This window comes from Anastrepha ludens, chromosome 3 (assembly GCF_028408465.1).
Source record: "Anastrepha ludens isolate Willacy chromosome 3, idAnaLude1.1, whole genome shotgun sequence".
NCBI lineage: Eukaryota > Metazoa > Arthropoda > Insecta > Diptera > Tephritidae > Anastrepha > Anastrepha ludens.
The window spans coordinates 87,503,201-87,526,071 of NC_071499.1; the positions used below are offsets into that span (position 1 = coordinate 87,503,201).

Sequence of the window (22,871 nt, forward strand, 5' to 3'; positions counted from 1 at the left end):
CATCCGCATAATAAAGAAATAAGACCAGTTCACTTGCTCACAAAAAACAAAACTATAAAATTAATTGAAAAAAAAAACTTTTTTCTAATTCATTTATTATGTATAATGGTATAAATTTGATATGAATTATATTATTTATAAAAGCATAAAGCTCAGAGTGATAACTGAATGGGGGGCAAACATTTATAATTTTATAATATGTGCACAGATTGAAAGTTCCCTAGGTTATATTTCTTCTATATTTACTTATCAGGCTTGCATATGTGAAATTTGGCCAAAAAAACCAGTGATTAACTAAAAATATAATTGAATAACGTCAGCATAATACGTCTTAAAAATCCTAAAGAGATAATAGCGAATCGAAATAGTTTAAAAGGTAAGTTTAAAAACAAAAACAGATAAAACGAAGTGTAAAAACAACCGCTTAACTTTTGTTTGAACAGCAAGCTGTTTATATGACCTTAAATTTATGACATCAAGCTACCACTTTTTCATATAGTTGACAAACATTACGTATTTATTACTAAGGTCTGATTATGCTAACTGTCAGATAAAAATCTCAGTCAGAATAAAATCCCACTCATGCATTTTGCACGTGCCAGATTACCCGAAAATTAGAACAACTTAGGAAATTAATTTCGATAACAAAATTACGCATCACCAGCCATGAAGGTAAGAGCGTAAGCGAAAATTCTCTCCCAAAGAAAAGAAAGAGCAAAAAAATTAACGAATGGAAAATTTGCCATTACTTACAAAAGCCAGTTGAAGAAAACATCTCACTGAGTTTGTTTACATGTTTTTGTGTTGACCAACAAAATTAACATAAATATATTATAGTTATATACTCGTAAATTATTTTTTCTTTTTATATTATTTATTTAGTAAACATACAACCATAAGTTATTTTTGCAATGGAACCTTAAATTGTGAAAAAGAAATTAATAGTAGCAGTGGTAAAAGTATTAGAGAATAGCAATAATAGTAGGACTTATGTAAGTAAAATAATAGAATATATACATATATACATTTTTTAGTGGTAAAGCGGACAAAGAAAATTACCTTACGGACACATTATTGACGTTTAGTTACCAGATAACTATATTTTACAGGGTCCGGCACTCAAAATGCCATCAACTTCAGACCGCTCGCGCAGCTGATGCACGAGCATTAGCTGTCTGTGAGTTGGATAAATGACAGTCCAGAGTATTGTTTACAAGCGCGCGGAAGCATTTTATCGAAAGTAAACGCGAAAAAAGAAACTCAGTAATGGATTTCAAACGTAAAAGTGTGATTGCATTATATTTGGCTGGAAAATCACATCCAGCGATTGTTCGTGAGTCCGGCCAGCTTAAAGTGAATAAAGTTTTTGTTTTAAGTTTTGTTGAAGAAGCGACCTTAGCGAAATCGACGAAGTGTCAATCAAATGGCGAAAGAACTGAAAATATCTGACCGTATCATCCGCCACATACTGAAAAATTATCTCAAAGTCAAGCCTTACAAAGGCCAAGATCCAAAAGGTGCATGATCTCACACCAAAGCAACAACAAGTTAGACGGTCAATTTCCGAACATTGTGCTTTCTGACGAGAAAAATTTTCAAATTAAGCAGTTTGTAAACTCTCAAATGGTAGAGTTTATTTGTCCGACCATTCCTACAAAAATTTGAGTCATCGATTGGCCGCTACGAGGCAGCTCCCGCCACAGGTAATGGTATGGGCTACTGTAACCGCAGACGGGCGCTCTTCAATCGTTTTCATCGAGCCTGGTATCAAGGTAAATGCGAAATATTACCGGGAAAGTATTCTGGAGGTTGCTTTGAAGCCGAGGGCAGACAAATATTTTGGTGGCAGGCCATGCACGTTTGAATAGGACTCGGCACCGTCTCACAAAGCCCGAGTGAACTAAGAATAGCTAAAAAAAAAAACGTTCCGAACTTCATAACATCCACACAATTGCTCTGCACAATTCTCCAGACGCGATTCCGATGGTTTATTCTCTTTGTGGGTGAAGTAGGTTAAATATCTGCAAGTCACATTCGGGCAGCTTGCGATTCATTTCTGATCCGTCTTAAGGAAATAGTCAAGGCAAAATGTGGTCATATCGAGCAAATGTAAATTGATTCTAAATTTTGTATTATTTCCACACATTTTTTACTCTGAATTGATTAAAAGTAATTTTCCAAACTAAATTTATGGCCTTTTCAATTGGTTACACTTCGAGTGCCGAACCCTGTAATAGGACTAAAATCCATAAACGGGAAGATTTGAAATACTGAAGACGATCTATGAGGTATCGGGGATCCTAAGTAGAAATGATCTTCTCACAGCACACTTAACATTTAAACTGGGAAATATTCAGTATGTTTCATGTTTTTAAGTAATTTTGGTGTTTGTAAATTTGCAGAATTTGTGCGTAGAACTCTTTTCAGCGTATTCGCCCTTTAGTCGAGCTTCAAAAAAATAACCATCATCAATTAAAACGGAGGTACGATAACCCCCATTCCCCATCATCAACACTGAACTGAAATACTTCATTTTTGTTGGTATTTTTATTTTCATTTGTAGGCTTCGGGCAACACAGTATTGTTGTCAATTGTAATTAATTGTTATTCTCATTTAAAATGGGACAGAAATATTGATAAATGCATTTGTATTCCATTTTCATTGAAATATTTACAATACTTTCATATGTCTATATATTTATAATTGGTGCTTACATCCCTTATTGGGCATTTGCCGAGCTCCGCCTCCTATTTGTGGTTTGAGTCCTCTTGTGGTTCCGCAAATACATATTATGAAAAAAATAATAATAATGTGTCAAACTATAGTGAAGTTGCCGAATGCACTTTGAAGACAAATAATTTCAAAACTATTATTTCCGAAATGTTGGGAGTTAATGATTTTAAACGAACGCTCGCATGTGGTGGGCATACTCTAACGCACCAACCCGAGTGCAGCTCGCAGGTTTCGACATTTTTGTATTACATACGACACATGGACAAATCGTTCTTGCCAATCGCTACTTGCCATTTGTACCGACCTCTGCGCTTCTGCATATGATTTCTTTTCTTATATTTTAAGAAACTTTATAAGAATTTTTTGTTGTGTTTTAGAAACCGTAATTTAACTTTCTAATTTTTATTAGTTAGTTTATTTATATTTTGTATTATTTTTAAACAATATAAGCTTTTAAAAATCAAAATAAAACACTGATTAATTCCATTTTTGTGAAAAAAACACGTCAAGTGGTTAAATAAATCATTAAAGTTTGCCTAAAATTGCTCATGCAAAAATACTGATGCAATTTGCTTTGCAAAGACGGAAATGTGGTTATGACGTATCTAGCGATATTATTATCAATACCCCAAGTCTACTACGACGCACACTGTCACAATTAGGATACAACCACAGCCATACAGTAACGTCAGTATTGAACGTTATTTGAGTGAATGGCTATAAAACCTTACAGACTAGAGCATGCGCGCAACGAAGGGGGGTGGCATGTGCTGGATTCATAACAATCTACGAGAATGAAAGAAAAAGTGTATGAGAATGAAAAATTATTTGAAGATATTAAATATTTCTTTAAATTATCTTAAATCACTTTAAGACTCTATTGAAAATCGAATTTTTTAAGTAATTGTAAACAGAAATAAGAAGAATGGAACGCCGAGAGTATAGAATAAATCTTACATACATACATCTGGACGTTCACACATTTGCGAATAAAGGTTTGCCTATTTTATTTACTGACGTCACTTAATTGTCAAATTCATTAATAATAAAGTAGCTGTTTTGGGAAGGTACGACTTTCTGTATTCTCCACATTGTGAGTGCATCCTGCGTAATGATCATTCGATACCGCCTTGGTGATTTTGCTGTTGCCATATCATAAAACATTTATCATATATTTTTGCGAAAGGCTTTAGAAATTACAGCACATGAATCTTGGTAGCGTAAAATAGTACGTAGACGTAAAGTCGCCTTGGCGCCAATACTTCTACATTCTTCTGATATCGCAAAAATGTAATGAGAAACAAATATGGGCAAAAGTATCGAGCTCATACGGTAATCGAAAAAAATCAATTTAAATGAAGGAAAAATGCGTACAAATTTTTCCACCGCTCTCATTTTTAAATAACTCATTTTATAAATTTGTTTTAAAAAAATAAAAAAAAAACTGGGTAGAGTATATGTGAGCAATATGGATTACGCTGGTGATAGAGACTACCCATTTCTTGTCAAATAACAAAAGTGGATATTTTTCATTATTCACGCGTCATTTCGTCGTCCAGTCGTTGTAGCTGTCTAAGATCGCATCATCATACCGGTTTCCAAGTATGGAAAGTATCAGATTGTTTGTGAAATTTATACATAGCTAACTACCACTCAATTTAAAACAACGGGCACGAAACACCAATTCATAGTAGCGTTCGCTCCTCGGCAGACAATGGCAAGCCTTCGAGTGTACCATATTTCTGCCATGCAAAAAGTTCCTCAGAAAAAACCATATGCTGTTCGGAGTCGAGGTAAAACTGTAGGTCCCTCGACAACAACGAGCTCGGCCAAAAACCGAAAAAGGGTATAACCGTTATATACATATGTGTATATTTAGTCAGTGTGGGACTTTAACGCTACTAAAAGCACCTCAAGTCCGACGGTTCGTCCTATAGGGATACCGTTTTGGTAATTATCGTCAGTTATATTCGTCTACTGTTCGTCTTGCTGCTTTTTATCAATGCGACAGTTGTGGTTACTGCCGCGTTCGTCTCGCGTCGTTCCCTCGCCTCCAATCAATGTTACGAAGTGCACTTGCACTGCCCTCCATTTTTCCTTCGACTCAAGCATTTGTGGGACTAGGTTAGTGGGAGTCAGAAGCACACCAGTTGTTCTGCACCTGCTACAATAGAAGGCCACATGTTCGACCGTATCCTCTTCGTCCAAGCACTCTGGACAATAAGGGCTACTAGCTAAGTCTAGGCGATGGAGATATTTTTGGAAACATCCGTGTCCACTTAATAGCTGCGTTAGAAAGAAATCAACGTCTCCGAGTTTCCGACAGATCCGCTCGTTAATCCGTGGGATCAACCCATGCGTCCACCGGCCTTTTGATGACTGGTCCCACTTTGATTGCCAGTCAGCTATCGAGGTAGAACGTTCTGCTTGTTTGAATTCATCTGTCGGCTTCATACCTTGCGAGCACTACAACCTGTTCTGTAAATTTTCTCGGATGTTTATAGGCATTTTGCTAGCTATGACGCAGATTGCATCGTCCGACACCGTTCTATAGGCACATGCGGTCCTCAACGCACTTGTTCTACTGACCTGCAGTAGTTCTTTAAAATGGCACTTTTTTGCTCCAGCCCAGATTGCAGAGGCATACAACATTATGGAGTCTGTCACAGTGAAAAGAATTTTTGTCCTGGCACCCTGTGGTCCTCCTAAGTTCGGTAGCATGCCCATAAGTGCGTTGTTAACCTTTGTCGCCTTCACACTAACAGCTTTAAGATGTTCCCCGAATGTTAGTCTGGCATCATTGTATAGTACACGCCAAGATATTTTATAGCCTTATGGGATTCTATATCGTGGCTTTTCTTCCTGCTTGTTTCTGCTGATCAGCACCAGTTCTGTTTTTTGGGCAGCTAGTTCCAGGCTGGCGTTATTCAACCACCTTTGTATTCTTGTTATGGCATCATTACATACATGTTGCAATCTGTTTATGTGCTTATCAATCACTACCAGTGCGATATCGTCGGCGTATCTTACTATGGTTGAATTAGCGGGCATTTCAATTTTAAGAATGCCATCATACATAGCGTTCGATAGGATTGGTCCAAGAACAGATCCTTGCGGTACACCACCTCTCACGCTATAGCTCTTTGGGTCCTCCTCTGTATCATACTGCAGTAGTCTCTGGTTTAAGTAGCTGCGGATGATTCTATACGTGTATATAAATATTTATATATACATATGTATGTATATTACATCTTGTGATTTTAAACAATGCTTTTCCTTCATTCAACTTTTCCTGTATTTTATTTTGTATTCCTTTCACCTCCACATCATTTACTCGCTGAATTTTTCATATATCTCGGCATTTGACTTTCAGCAAAGTCAATTTTTTTCATTTTCAAATCATTCTCTCCTTTGTTTTTCTCATTCGTTGCAATAAATAAATTAATAAAACAGAAACCTTGTTAAAAAGCAATTGGTTCAAATAGGCATCTAATTGTAGCTAATTGGGTGTAGTTGCACCGGGTTTTCTACGTTCTACGGTGAAACAAAAAAAAAAAAAAAAAATGTACAGATAGATAATCAACTTTTATTTCGTTCGAAAGCTTGCGCCACTACTGATACATATCTATCATCACATTAATGACGGTTATGCACTCAACTACTCCACTTCAAGTGCGCTTTCCGAAAAAACCCATTTTTGGTTTGCCTAATAACAGATTTGATTTATTTGACACCTGCAACAATATATGATAATTTTTGGACATTTTCTGAAAATAAGTGCCAACAAACTCTTTCAAACCACATTGGTAAGAATGAAAACAGGTAAACTACAATGAATGACAAATTATTTAATTCTTGATTCCTTAGTGTTTATTTGGGTTTTTGTAAATTCGTAAAAAAAAAGCAGTTCATACTGCATTCTTCAGTATTTATGCGATCTGGATCCACTGAAAAATATGCATTGTACTTAGACATAACAAACATTTTTCTTAACTCATCAATATACAGTTTGCACTACGTTTAATAACACAAATGTACCTATACTGCTAAATACTTTGCAGGGAAAAGCCAAACTAGTATGGAAATATTCTAGTTCAGATACTGGTACCTTATAGAAGAAATCGCAATTGTTCGTGACTGCCATTGACTAGAAAAATACCAGTAGGATTTATTTTTTAGAGAAAGAAAGAAAGGAAGTAGATATCAATAAATGTATTTATATATCCAAGTCAATCAAATAAAGGCAACAATTAGTTAATGCATGAAATTTATTCACATTATATGTAGCCTCCCACCACAAGTCAGTAAGACTAGAGGAACGGTTTTATAATATTGTGGCAACTCCCAATAATTGCTATTTTCTCTTTCTCACTGTGAACGTCAGCTGTTCGTTTTTACTTCCGGTCGTGTGAGTCGGCCACATATTCTGCCCTTTCTGTCTTCACGTGTCAAGCTGACAACAACGAAATTCCGCAAGCGCTCCTGCTATAAATTAAAACTTTATTCATTTATTCGTGTACAATATATTTAAGTAAATAAAAACAGCGTTATCATTCACGCACCAAAATTGGTGACCCCGCATCAGAACATTTAATCAAAAATAAGTTAGTTGGTCGTGAATGACAAAAAAAGATGCCTAACAATGAGGAGCTTTCAAAAGAGATTGAAGCGCTTAAAGTTCAACTAAGCGAGGCATTGGCTACCAGCGCGCAACAATCAGCAGAGCAGATCAACCCATCCACTGCAAGCCAAATTACATCGATCGCGGAAATCAAATTCAATCAGTTCTACGAAAACGATCCGGAACTGTGGTTTGTTATAGTAGAATCTCATTTTGAGGCACGGAAAATAACCTCAAATAAGTCAAAATACTTACATACCGTTGCAAATTTATCCAGCAAGGTCGCATTACAGGTAAGGGGATTGCTTCTGGAGCCATTCTGCGATGAAAAGTATGAAAAATTGAAGCAGCAACTTATTTCAATTTTCTCCGAGTCTGCGACTATTAAATTTGAAAAGTTAATTTCAAACGAGCCGCTAGGTGATATGAAGCCTTCTCAGGCACTACATAAAATAAAGTCACTCGCTTCCAAAGATGTTGGAGACGACTTCATCAAGAACTTGTGGTTAAAAAAATTGCCGCAAACCACGAGATCAGTCCTGGCCGCATCAAAAGACAGATTAGACGATTTAGCCCAAATCACCGACCGAATGTGGGAAGTTTCCGACAGAGTGTATATATCCAGCGCGGAAAAAGCTCCTCCGTTGGAAAGGACGCTGGAAGCAATACAAATTGAATTGGAGAAATTATGCTCACGACTCAATGCAATCGAAACTCAGAACCGTCCGACACATCGAGAAACAACACCACGTCGACAGCGTGGCCGTTCTTCCAGTAACAATCGAAATGGAAAAGGAAGAAACGACGACAATGATTTGTGTTGGTACCACCAAAAATTAGGAGATCGCGCCAAAAAGTGTCGTTCACCGTGCTCATTCAACTTACAGTTAAAAAACTAATTCGTGCGGTGTCAACTCAGGCGCCGACACCATGCACGTCTTCCAAGCGCCTGTTTATACACGATATACTATCGGAGCATAACTTCCTAATCGACTCAGGTGCTGATCACTCAATACTGAAACCAACCCACCGTATGAAGGAACTCATACGCAGCAGCTACAACAAAAACAACACAGAAGAGTATGCACTATACTACGCCGCTAACGGGTCGCCCATACAAACATACGGTAAACGTTTGCTGAGCGTAAGCCTGGGGTTGAGACGCGAATTTCCATGGAATTTCACCATAGCAGATTGCTCAACATCAATAATCGGTGCAGATTTTTTAAACGAATATGGTTTGCTTGTAGACATCAAACGCAAACGGGTAATCGATCCATTGACTGCAGTGTCGTCCAAAGGTGAAGTAGTTACTTCGATCTCACCACAGGTAACTACCATCGATGTGACTAACAAATTTTCGTTTCTTTTATCCGAGTTTAAAGAATTACTTGACGATAAACCCTCGTTGCGAGTTAAAGAACGGGCGAATGTAACGCACTTCATTGAAACCACGGGACCACCGGTCACAGCAAAAGCAAGACGATTATCAATAGAAAAACTAAAGATTGCCAAACAAGAGTTCAACGAACTGCTCCGACTTGGTATCTGCAGACCCTCAAAGTCCAACTACGCTTCGCCGCTGCATATGGCACCAAAAACTAATGGAGACTGGCGTCCATGCGGTGACTATCGGCAGTTGAATTCACGTACAAAGCCGGATAAATATCCGATCCCTCACCTCCAAGATTTTGCAAATATCCTGCACGGAAAGCGTATCTTTAGCCGCATCGACTTACGAAAAGCTTATCACCAAGTCCCAATCGAAGAGTCTCACATTCCAAAAACGGCCATCATCACCCCATTCGGATTATTCGAGTATGTTTTTATGTCATTCGGACTGCGAAATGCGTCACAAACGTTTCAACGATTAATTGACGAAGTGTTACGGGGAGTTGACTTTGCTTTCGCGTACATAGACGACATTTTTATCGCATCCGAATCTTATGAACAGCACGTCGAACATATTCGAAACGTGTTCAAGCGCTTGTGTGATTTTGGACTAAGGATTAACGCTGAAAAATGCATATTTGCTGCTAGCAAAATAACATTTTTGGGTCATGAAGTCACAGCTGAAGGTGTTAAACCGCTACCTGAAAAGGTGGAACGAATATTGTCTTTTAACGAACCGACTGTCACGAAGGAGTTAAAGCGTTTCATGTTAACGATTAATTTCTACCGTCGTTTTATTAGAAATGCCGCTGAAACGCAACAACGGTTACAAGTTTTAATTAAGAATAATAAAAAAAACGATAAAACACCTTTATTGTGGACTGACGATGCAAGACAGGCATTCCAACAATACAAAAAGCAGTTAGCAAATGCTTCATTATTGGTTCACCCAGCTCCAAACGCTAAGCTAATTCTGGCAACGGACGCGAGTTCAACGGCTATTGGAGGGGTTGTCCATCAAGTCGAAAATAATATTTGCAAACCGCTTGGATTTTTTTCAAAACGGCTCAGTGACACCGAATCCCGCTATCCAACGTACGACAGGGAATTACTGGCGATTTATCGTTCAATAAAATATTTCGAGCACTTACTGGACGGGCGCGACTTTGAAGTTTACTGCGATCACAAGCCACTGTCATTCGCATTCACTAAATTCAGCGAAAAAATTATTCCACGTCGTGCAGCGCAATTAAGTTACATCAGCGAATTCACAACTACCATTCGCTACGTTCCAGGAAAGAACAACATAGTTCCGGATGTGCTGTCAAGAATCGACTCTATTGAACTGAAAGACATAAATTTTGAAGAAATGGCTGTCGAACAACAAAACGACAAATATCTCAACTCACTGCGCAACAACGACAACAATACGAGTATTCAACTTAGTCGAATCACAGTTCCTGGCACCAATACGGAACTAACATGCGATATTTCTGGTAACCGTATCCGCCCTTTTGTTCCTAACAAATTTCGAAATCTCATTATAGGCAAACTCCACAGCTTAAGTCACCCAGGGGCGCGAGCTACAATGAAGCTAGTTCAACAACGATTTGTGTGGGACAACATGCGACGAGATTGCAAACAGTTTGTGCGCCATTGCCTTGCATGCCAGAAAGCCAAAGTTCATCGCCACACACGATCACCTATCGAACATTACGACACCAGATGTGATCGCTTTGAGCACATCAACATCGATCTTGTGGGGCCACTACCCGAATCTAAAAGCTTTACATACTTACTGACTTGCATCGATAGAGCAACCCGCTGGCCTGAGGCGTTTCCCATCGCGAACATTTCTGCCGAAACGGTTGCGAACGCTTTGTTATCAGGGTGGATCTCTCGCTTTGGCGTACCTAAGCGCATTACAACGGACCAAGGTCGTCAATTCGAATCCGTTCTATTCAAGGAATTAAATTCGACGCTCGGAGTGAAGCATCTCAGAACGACACCTTACAATCCAAAAGCTAATGGAATAATTGAACGATGGCACCGTTCGCTGAAAGCTGCGTTAAAAGCAAAGTTAACAGACTGCGATTGGGTCACTGAATTACCTCTTATTTTACTAGGGTTACGCTCAGTTGTCAAGGACGATCTCAATGCATCTCCAGCCGAACTTGTTTTAGGGAAAACACTCACATTGCCAGGGCAATTTTTCAACGATCCTATCATAAGAACGAGCGACAATGACTTCATCACTTCATTCAAACAATCGTTAAAAAAAGTAAAGCCTCATGAGACATCTTTTCATGATTCGCCGTCAGTTTTCATACACCCAGAGCTGCCGGAAGCAAGGTTTGTTTTCGTTCGAATTGGCGGTCACAAAACACCATTACAAGCACCCTACAACGGCCCATTTAAAGTTTTAGAACACGGAGCTAAACACTTTAAATTAGACATCAACGGCGAACATAAAATTGTATCAATTGATCGTCTTAAACCAGCGTTTGTTGAGAACTTAGTCGACGACTCAGACAATCGATCAGCAAATTCTAAACCGATTGTAATCGAAACACAGCCAATCAAAACTACAAGATCGGGTCGTCGAATCAAACTTCCTGCTCGATTGTGTAATTAGCGGGGGAGTCTTGTGGCAACTCCCAATAATTGCTATTTTCTCTTTCTCACTGTGAACGTCAGCTGTTCGTTTTTACTTCCGGTCGTGTGAGTCGGCCACATATTCTGCCCTTTCTGTCTTCACGTGTCAAGCTGACAACAACGAAATTCCGCAAGCGCTCCTGCTATAAATTAAAACTTTATTCATTTATTCGTGTACAATATATTTAAGTAAATAAAAACAGCGTTATCATTCACGCACCAAAATATTGCCAAACTAGCCCTTTTTAAGCTTTAAAACGTCTCAGGAGGAAATAATTATTATAATTCGGTAATGTTGGCGCTGGAAACGTAGGGCCGATCGATCACAAAAAAGGTTTATCTTTGACAGATTTCTACAATAAGAATTTTAGCCTGAGCATTCTATCAATAAAAATCTTAAAAACGTGTTTAGTACCGATATAATAAAAATTATAATAAAATTTTTACGCAGTTTTTTGGGGAATGAATTTTACATAATATCAAAATAAATGTAAATATGGATTTTAATTAAAGTATTTTGTTCCAGAATCTATAATAAGCTTTACCAGCGCCGATTAACCAGAAAAGCGATTAAGAAAGCATTTCACTTGAATAAAAAACGGGTTTTCCTAAAAAGGGTTATCAGGACCATGGTAGAAAAATCTTCGCCGCAGCCGGACACATAAAATATTAACCCGAAATTTAATTTCTTTTGTGTTTCTAAAGAGAATACCCTAAATATTATATCTTTATTATTATTATTATTATTTTGTTTTTTTTTGAACAATTTGTTTTAATTTCTTAGGAATTAGTTAAAGTGTAGTATGAACCAATTTTTGAATGTTTATCTAATTACTATTCTGTATTCCATTTTAATTCAAAATAGAAGGTATTTTCCTTTCGGCAAACGTTAGTAAATGGCAAATACATAGATGAAACAACTAGTATAAATTAACATATATTGGCAGCCCTGGAATGAAAAAATAAATAATTAGCGCGTACACTTCAGTTAGGTGTTTGGCTGAGCTCCTCCTATTTGTGGTGTGCGTCTTGATGTTGATCCACCAATGGAGGGACCAACAATTTCAAATCGACTCCGAATGGCAAATGATTTTTAATGAGGAGCTTTTTCATGGCAGAAGTTTGTCATTGCCTGCCGCGAGGCGACGCTATATATTAGACTTTACTTTTCTATCATTTTGGTGTTTCATGCACGGAGATTCGAGCCAATGCACCGAATGGTAATCACGCACCAACCCATTCGGCTACGACAGGAATAGAGCTGCCTAAAATTACATTTGTTTTTAACACAGTGAGTTAGACCAGTTTTATGAGGTAGTGACGAATCTTGCTCGATAACTTTGATGTCGCTTTCACACGCCAATTTTTCGCCAAGTGAGCCGAGCAGAAAAGTCGCGAATACATAGAAGAAACCTAGAATATTTTAGAACGTTGAAATAGAACGGATATTTCTTTTTTTATTTTAACTGGTCTAAAACCGGTTATTTTAGAAAAATGCCACTTGATAACATATTTCATATTCAAAATAGAACACGAACTGCTTGAGCTGACAAGTAAACTGGTAGTATTCTATTTAGTATACTCCTTCGTTCTATAGCTTCCTCTTTGAAAATGTATTCCTTTGAAACTTCAACAACCTTTAAAAAATTAAATTTATGTGAAAAAGAAAAATTGAAGATGCAGAGTAAAACTTATAGGTTAACGTGCAAATGAAACTTTTCCTGAATAACTGAATACGTTTTTCTTTTTTCCAGACGGTGTTGCCTAAGCCAATCCTGGGCGAGCAACCAGAGTAATGCCCGAAAATTTCCTTAAGAATAGTTTTCAATTTTTTTTTTATTTACTGAGAATATTTTAAAGAACCTGAGAACATTTTCTGCGTATAAATAAAAATGAATACGCTCGAGCTTGATAAAAAATTATTCGCATATAATCATAATTAAGTTAGAGCAGACTCTAAATAAGTTAGAGCATACTATTTTATTATATTACCCGACCCGAGCTCTAACTAAATGATAGAAGCGGTTTTTTCTAATAGCGGTCACTCCTCAGCAGGCAATGGCAAACCTCCGAGTGTATTTTTGCCATGAAAAATCTCCTCATAAAAAACCATCTGCAGTTCGGAGGCGGCATAAATTATAGTTACCTCCATTTGAGGAAAAACATCAAGACGAATTCCACAATATTCTCCAAAACGACCCTAGGCATACAACCAAAGTAGTGAAAAATTGCCTTTTCAAAGAGAAAAGTGCAGTTATGTATTGGCTAGCACAAAGCCCTGACCTTAACACCATTGCAAATCTGTGCAACGATATTGCGTGTAAAGTTGGACAAACAAATTCAAAAATGCCAATGAGAGAGATGGAAAAAGTGAATATAAAGTTTACCCCGTACGTGTGAAGCAGTTTTAAAAATAAGAAAGTACTAATCAGGTAAGTAATTAAATAAACAATTTTACAACATTTGGTTCCAACAACTGGCCATACAGCCCGTGAAACAACGGATTTACTTCTTGCTGTTTTGGGGAGCAATTTATCTCTCGTCTTGGATCAGTGGATTGGCCACCAAGATCGTGTGAAATCTCACTTTTGGAGTTTTATTTGTGTGGTATGTAAAGCCTAAATGCTTTGTGGATAAACCAGATTGAGGAAAAACAAATCGCTTGCAGATTTAGGCTAGACAAAGTCACTGAATATACAGATTTCAGTCTTTTTATAAATCTGAAAGTTATATGCTCTTTATACCAAATGTACGTACAGAATTATAAGTATATAATTTTTGATTTAATTCGTCTTTTCGAGTTTCCAACGAAAGAAGTTTCACCTTCCTCGAATCGCTCTTCGCATGTTATTGCAATCGCAAATCAATTCTGCCTTTGGCTGCTCTACTTTCAACAAATGCAACTTCTTTGTTAGCCCCCAAGTGCAACAGGCGAATAATTTCAAGCAAACAATGAATTTGTTATGCGCGAAAACGCGTGTTTGACAGTATTGAGAAATTGATTTTTTGTAAATAGTAAAAGTGTACGCAAAATAAGCTCTAGAGTATGGCACTAAACTGACTATGATATACTCTTTTATTAGTTAATATTACGTACTACTTATTATTTATTATTTTTGGTTTAAGTGATTTTATTTATTAAAAAAAATTCTCTCAAATATCCAAAAATACTTTTAAAGAGGGCCACTTGTCGAGCAGGAATAGCCGCTGCTCTATTCTCTCTCTCTCTCTCTCTCTCCGTTTCACTTTTTGTTGTGCACAATAGTGATAAAAAATGCATATAATGGTACCTTTCTTCGACGTTAAGAAACTAAAAGTTATTTAGTTTAGGTACAATTTATCTAAATAATTTTAAGGAATTATTTGAAGAAAATATCAGTTTATTTAACTATAAGAGAAATAAGGTCTTCAGCTGCTAGTGCTGCAGATTTAAATTTAAACTTGTAATTATTTTACTTCATTGAATTAAGTAATACTAATAGTAAAAATACTTTATAAGTACTTCATTATTTTTTCTAATGAAATATTTTAAATTTATTAGGCATACAATAATGAAAAGTTCGAGGCCATTGCAAAGTAGTATTAAAAATAGTTTTTTTTATTAAAGTTCTGTCATCAACAACAATTCCTAGTAGAATTAGCCTATCAATGATTTGAATTACAAAATCAATCGGTGAATAGTATGTGAGGAAATTTTTTGATTTTGCATTTGTTTGGTTTAATATATTGGCCCCTATTATGAGCAACATTCGATCTTCGACTGTAGTCGAAAGTGCTGATCGAACGAATTTTCATTTGGTATTATGGTGCTCATTCGTTGAAGAATAGGACTATTGTGAATTTCGATCGCTCGACGCATTTACAATAGATAATTTTTTCTCAGCTGATACAGCAAATCAAAATAAAAGAAAAACCGATTGTGTTGAAATTCTTTGCTAACATTATTTTTAAAAGGTAAAAAAGTATTTTTTGTGAAAATGAGTACAACGGAGTTGTGGTTCGACGATTCATCGGACGATGAAAGATTAGTGGAACTAGCTAGAAGTAGGAAACAATTGAGGGACGCATCCAACCACCTAGAAATGGCTTCCACTGAGTAAATTTAGAGCTTTCAAAATGTGTTGACGTACTTAATATTACAGAAATTTCCTTACAGATTTTTAAAGAACTTTAGATTATCTAAAGAGCCGTTTGTGAACCTACTGTCCAGTACAGAAAACCAGTTGCAGCAGTGCACCCGAGCCAAATTGATTCCAAATATTTTAAAGCTAGCCACAGTTCTGCGAGTTTGTGCTCAGGGATCGTACCAATTGAGTATTGGTAATGAAGGTATGCTAGGACTTGCTCAACCCAATGTGTACGATGATGCTGAAGATATTGAAGTGGAGTCAAATAACGGAGAATTAGAAAACATAAGAAATGAAATTTTGAGAATATTATAGAAAAATCTAAAAAGTATTAAATAGAAACCTTTACACCACACTTTCTGTTTTATTTTTGTTATAAATTTTCTTTATTCAATTATTCGTCATTCGAAAAAAATATGAAAATGTATTTCTATAAACATCACAAAAAAAACCATTATTAAGCTTAATCCATTTTGCTGCCGTTCTCACTGGTGGTCCCAAGCAATTCAGCTCCGTTGTAAGTTCCTCCCATTTTTTTGCTGCTTGAAGTTTGGTGCAAATCCCTTTTGCGAATTGTGGATTCGCCTTTCTAATTGTTGTTTGGTACTCACGACTTTCGACCTGCATAATATTAACAAAATTAGTATATATTTATTATTTGGTTACTATAAAACCATAAATAATCGCAAACAACTTACACTTTAACAAGTTTTCCCACTATACGCTACACGATCGAAAGCAAAATTGCATTCGACTCTAAATTCGGTAAACAACGAAAATTTCGATAGGGTTGCACCGCTCATAATACCAAATTGACATTCGATTTTCGATCTTCGACAACCAGCGAATATCGAAGATCGAATACAACTCATAATAGGGGCCATTATTTTTATGAATATAGTGTCTATTTCAATTGGCTCACAATAGTCGGAGATATTTTTTTAATAAATTAAAAAAGGAATAAGAGCTGCCTCTCAATAGAAATTGCAGACCTCCAAGTGTATTTCTGTCCTCACGGCACTTTAATGTGAAAAACATAGAGGCGCATAACACTTTCTAAGGTTGGGTGCGCTAAACATTATTATCTACTCATAGTATGTATGCGAATACATACATATTCATTTAAAATCTTAGATACTCTTATAGCTAGTTTCTGACAAACTCTTTCCTTTTTCCATCACTGTTCGTTACTCACAGCATAGAGACAAAAAGAACTTTCTTGCCAGAAAAGTGGTGCAGTAGTTTCGTGCTTTCAAATAAAAAACGAGTGCTTGCTTGCAGACGAACATGTAAATTATACACAGATATGCATTAATTACCCTGCAGGAAAAAATTGTAGTGGTGAACTAAAGGGTGATTTTTTAAGAGCTATAGGAAAGCTTTTCAAAAAAACACACGTAAAATTCAGAAAAATTCATGAAATTTTTATTAAAATCGATAGTACAGTCCATATAATTTATTGTTTGAAGATTATTTCATGCAAATGTTGACCGCGACTGCGCTTCAAATGGCCCATCCGCTTAGTCCAATTTTGGCATACTATTTCCAATGTTTCGGGCGGTATCTCACATATAAAAGCTTTAATGTTGTCTTACAATGCGTTAATTCAAGCAGGCTTGTCTGTATAGACATGAACTTTAACATAGCCCCACAAAAAATAATCTAAAGGCGTTATATCGCACGATCTGGGTGGCTAATTGACAGGTCCCGAACGTGAAATAAAATGTTCACCGAACTCGCCTCTCAACAAGTCCATTGTTACGCGTGCTGTGTGGCATGTGGCACCGTCTTGCTGAAACCGCATGTCATGCAAGTCAAGCTCTTGCATTTTGGGCAAAAAAAGTTGGAGATCATTTCACGGTAGTGCTCACCATTCACAGTTACATTACGATTCGCAGCATCTTTGAAGAAGTACGGTCCAATGATACCTCCAGCCCATAAAACGCACCAAACTGTGACCTTTTCTGGATACATTGGTAGCTCTTGCAATTCTTCTGGCTGATCTTCACTCCAAAATCGACAATTCTGCTTATTTACGTACCCATTGATCCAAAAATGAGCCTCGTCGCTGAACACAATTTTTCGGCCAACTTTCCAAGAGCCCATTCACCAAAAATTCTGCGTTGCGATAGGTCGTTCGGCTTCAATGCGGGCACCAGCTGTATTTTGAAAGGCTTCACACCTAAATCCTTTTGCAAAATTTTCCACGTTGTTGAGTAACAGAGTCCCAATTGCTGCGAACGCCGACGAATCGATACTTGATGGTCATCATTAACACTGGCCGATACAGCTACGATATTTTCTTCAGTTCGCACTCTACGTAAGCGTGTTAGTGGTTTGATGTCCAATAATGTCAATTTGGTTCTAAATTTAGTCACAATAGCTCGAAAAGCTGATTCAGTGGGTCGATTAAACTGACCATAAAATGGAAGAAGCGCGCGATAAACTTTCTTAACAGAACACGCATTTTTATAATAAAATTCAATGATATGCAAGCGTTGTTCATTTGTAAGACGATTCATGGATACATTATACACCAAACTGAAGATGTTTGACAGTGAAACAAAACACAAAACGTGCGTCAGCTGTTTAAACCAACTGTTTAAAAAGATAATAGCTAAAAAATCATCCAATATACCCAGATATTAAAAAAATTTTGTTTAATTTAGTTTTTAATATAGATTTTTTATAGTTTCCATTGTGTACTCAGTTTGATAGGAGGATAGCTCAATAATTTTTTTGACGTTAATAGAAAACAGCAAATAGAACGAAATTAGAACTATTTATTGAAAATTGAGTCTTTTGAAACTTAAAAGCACTTTAAAAAATTAAAATGGCCATTTGTTGCTCTCTTTGCTTATTTTTCTTTCGTCTAGCAAACATGTTTGCACTTCTCAATCGGCTTATGAAATTATTTATTGTATACGTATGCTGCTTAGATCCTATAAGCCTCCTCAGTAGGTAGCGCCTATACCAAGAACTATCTAGAATGTATCATATTATATAAAGCGGCGTGACAACAAAAAACATTTTTTTGCGTTGCTGACTGATTCCCAAAAAGAAGAAAGCACTGAACATAAATCAGAAGGCATAATGATAAAACATGAGATGATAAATAAAAGTTGAATAGGTATTTGTGTTTGTTATTGTTTTTGCAATTAAGAACTTCGCACTTCGTGTACGAAATTACTACAATCGTGTGGAAGATTGCTAAGCGATTCACTATCAAAACGTCAACAGGTCACAATCAAAATGTAAATAAATAAATGCGCACAAACACAATTACAAGTAATCACACTTCAAATTAAAAGTATTTTCGTATCAACAAATGTTAGAAACTATGGAACTAAAAACGTATAAGGAAGATATGCATTCATTTGGGTACAGATTCGTAGACGCTACAGACGTGGCGCTTAAAATTATAAAACAATCAAAACAATATCAATTTCACCTTCAGAGTGAAAGCAGCAGAACTGAAGTTTTGAAACAAAATTTCACACTATTTTAAATATTATGATAGAAACAAGACAGATTTATAGCGAAGTAGGCTACTGAACTTTCAAAATATTTCTGGTTAACTTCTTACTATCTTACTTCTTCTCACTAGTCCTCTTCTTATACAGCGCGGTCCATCAAACATAAAATCGAAGTTTCCTTTGGTGAAATAAGTGCCGAAAGTCTAGAAAATGTACCGAAAGAAGGGATACTGCAAAGCTAGTCGCGGAAATCATTTAAATGAAATAATGTTTCTTGTTTAATGGCCAGATTTGCTCTTTCCAATAGAAAAATATTTTTGTTAGAGAATATTCGTGCGTATTTTATTTATCGCTGAATTTCATTAAGTTTCCAGAAATTCCCCTACAGCGACCACTTGTTCTAAGGCAGGTTAATGCCTCCACTCTAAATTTAAGTGGAATATGATTTATGGCTAAAGTGTTAGCCATGATTTATGTGGTCGTAGTTCAGACATGAGTGTAGATTGCGTTGTTCTTTTTCGTATATCACGAACACAATCTCAGTTTTTTCGTAAATAAACCAGTGTCATAACTCCAGTTCCTATCAAATCAGCTGATTCCTTCAAAATTGCTGAGAGCCAGCTAGCAACCTGATGTTGGCCATGGCTCTGTAGTCTGTATATCATGGCTGATAATATCACATATATTTACATATGAGATGTGTCATGCTAAATTCCATAAACTCGTCTCCACTTACTTATCACATTTAAGTACAACCATCAGAAAAAACGCAGTTTCCTCTTTTACTATGCCATGCGTATTTATGTTTGTATAATCGTATTATGAAAGAAGAGCCAAATATAGTAGGTGGCTGCTACCTTATCTTACGTTTCAATATGTTCCACTTCAAAAAGTCTAATTAGTAGGAAATTTACCTTTATAAACTAATAAAAGTAATAAGTTTTAGGCTGTGCGTAAAAATAAATTAAAAAATATTTTAGCGATAAGAACCTGATTTGCAGTACGCTAAATTTATTAAGGTAATTAAGTACACAGCATGGAAGGAGAATAGGAAAAGTAAGCTAAAGTGTTGTTCAATATATTATTCTCATTAACTATCTGAGGAGTTCACTTTTCGATCTAGTATCGGGGTTTTTTTTTAGCTGCATGAGAACTATCAATATTGATAACTATAGTTTGACAGCTGAGATCGCAAATTGTGTTGTCATTTCTGTTCAGCAAGGTTTGGCAAGTCAACACGAATCTTTTAACGCCAGAACAGCGCTTCCAAACCGTGGAAATTTATTTAAAAACAATAAATTTGTTCACGAAGTTCATAGAGCACTGAGCATCATCGGTCTCGAAATAAGGAAGGAGTTGCCGTTACGGTAAATGACGATCGCTATCGAGCCATGCTGAATGAAATTTGTTTCTAGTACTCTCATACTCTCGAAAAATTAAAAAAATAAATAAATAATTGGCCTTTTTGGTTGTTTGGCCTAGCTCCCCCTCCCATTTGTGGCGTGCGTCTTGATGTTGCTCCACAAATAGAGGGGCCTACAGTTTTAAGCCGACTCCGAATGCCAAATGTTTTTTATGAGAAACTCTTTCAAAGCAAAAATGCACTCGGAGGTTTGCCATTGCCTGCCGCGAGGCGACGCTATTAGAAAAAACTTTTTCCGTCACTTTGATGTTTCATGCACGAAGATTCAAACCTACGCACTTTCGAATGGTAGTCACGCACCAATCCATTCGGCTACGGCGGCCGCCATTCTCAAGAGTTTAGTCATAACAAAAATATTATCTAGTCTCGCACGATTTGCTTTAAATATTTGAGATGAGATGAGGTGCTCGTCGATAGTTTGTGTAACATTAGTAAACAATTATGAACCTCTGAAAATTTAAGAAAACCATATCAGAGCTAGCTCAAAACCTCATTTCGTGAATTGGAAAACCCTTGAACACTTGAAAATATGTACATACATCCCCACACCATAATACCCCTACCACCATGACTCAGTGCACTTACTGTATTGGTTTTATCGAATTCGGTATGGGGTTTTCTGAGACTCGAATCCTTCCATCTGATTGAAAAATGTTGAACTCACTCTTGTCGCCAAAAATGGCGTTGCTCCAGAAATCAAGAGGCTTCTTTTTATATTCTTTTGCGAACTCTGTCCCTTTTTTATTGACTTTGGTGATTTGTGGTTTCCTTCGAGCCATTCGCGAGCTATACTCGGCACATTTCATGGCCCCGCGTACTGTTTTCGTCGGATGGACTTCTTTATTAATCTCTTCAAGAACTTCTGCTACCACTTACATTGATGTAATTTTTGGATTCTTTTTTATTTTCCTTGTTATATGGCGTTCATCACTGAGGGTCATTTTGCGAGGTCTTCCAGTATGAGGCCGGCTCTTAAGATTTGTTTGCCCTTTAAAACGTCTTATTATGCTATAAATAGTAAAACGACTTCGATTCAGCTATTGCCCGATTTCTGCACATGATTTGACCTCATTATGGATATGCAAAATTATTTTTCTTTCAGCTTCAGTTGTGTCTGCTTGTTTCCGTGTGTATTAATAACACGAAAGCTAGACTTGAAATGCCCAAATAAGCTGAGTTTCGAGTGATCATATTCATAACGGGACTTACTCAAAAGCATATGTTGCTTTGTGAGACAAATTAATTCACTTAATATTTAAAATTCATATTGTGTTTGAATAATTTCGCCCCTTGAAAATATGAGGAATCGTATGATTTTCGTTAATATTTTATTTGTGGAGTAAAATTTTGTTAAGTTTATGTTAGTTTTAAATAAACAATAAATTTGTGTATTTTTCTTAGAATAACATTTTTAATTACATTATTTTTTTCTTGTATCCAAAACTAGTTGTTGTGTGAATAATTTTGTCCGTGTGTGTATGGGTGCGCATGTGTACGAATGGTTCAAGCAAGAAGGTATTGTATTTATATTGAGTTAAATGCATATTTTAACAAATAATTTGCGATCCATTGGAGTTTCGATTAACGAAAATCTTTTATACAATGTCTTAATGACAAATCAACTGATAATTCTTATCATTTAAATAGCATCCAAAAATCACATACAAGATTTCACTTATCAGCGTTATTTTTGTATTGGCAGTAATAATTAACTGCCACGTGTACTGATGAATTATTTTCCAATATGTCTCGTGCCATATTTAAGATCCCTGTGAAAGACAGGGGATTAAAAAATATCCGATCATAGGCGCAATTTAATTTCAAAAAGCGAAAAGTGGAAAGTGTTGGCTATCGCAGTGAATATTAAAAAATTAATTTCAGCGAGTTTACATGCTTTTTGGGAATTCGAAGTGGGTTTCGAAAAGTATTTTAGTTGAAAGTATTGTAATTTCCTCAGTTTCACAGGCTTACCACCCGTGATGGCTGTTTTTCGTATATGAGTTCACACCCTGCTGCCAGCCGGTATGTTTTTCAATGAAACGTTCTTGTATAAAACAGTTCAAACAATTTATTAAGGGGAGAGCCTGGTTTATAAGGTAAAAAAAATCATTCTTTTTTTTTTGTCGTTTTAAGCGATTCCTAATATATTTCAGAATATTCACACAAAGTTACAGAGCCTAATTCTCAATATTTCCGTAGATACAAAGCCAAAGGTAGGCGAGCGTTAGGTAGTTACGCTGTGACCGGACAGCGATAGTACAAACTTTATCTTCTTTTCTCGACTTTCCATTTTTATGATTTCTTTGAATTGGCGTAATGAAACTTTTGAAATGAATCATAACTTGTTCCCTTCAGTATTGAATTCTCTTCTATTTGAACTAACAAAATAGAAAAAAAAAGAATTTTCAAGATTTTTATACCAAGTTGAAGTGAATTTTTTTTA

At 36.4% G+C, this 22,871-nt stretch overlaps 2 protein-coding genes across 4 annotated transcripts in view; both read left to right on the forward strand.

The window, feature by feature from the left end:
* LOC128858395 (L-asparaginase) overlaps positions 1-22,871 on the forward strand; it is a 35,172-nt gene that overhangs the window by 1,875 nt on the left and 10,426 nt on the right. Inside the window, exon 2 of one of the 3 annotated variants that reach the window (XM_054094641.1) lies at positions 209-376. The exons of 1 other annotated variant lie outside the window; for it this stretch is intronic. The gene's annotated coding sequence lies outside the window, so the exon portion shown is untranslated. The remainder of the gene's footprint in view (positions 1-208; positions 377-22,871) is intronic. One more of the 3 variants, XM_054094640.1, reaches the window with a different exon arrangement.
* Positions 15,172-15,884, forward strand: LOC128858396 (uncharacterized). Its single transcript, XM_054094644.1, has 2 exons — positions 15,172-15,498; positions 15,559-15,884. The coding sequence occupies exons 1-2, from the start codon at positions 15,380-15,382 to the stop codon at positions 15,842-15,844; spliced, it is 405 nt and encodes a 134-aa protein (XP_053950619.1). The 5' UTR covers positions 15,172-15,379; the 3' UTR covers positions 15,845-15,884.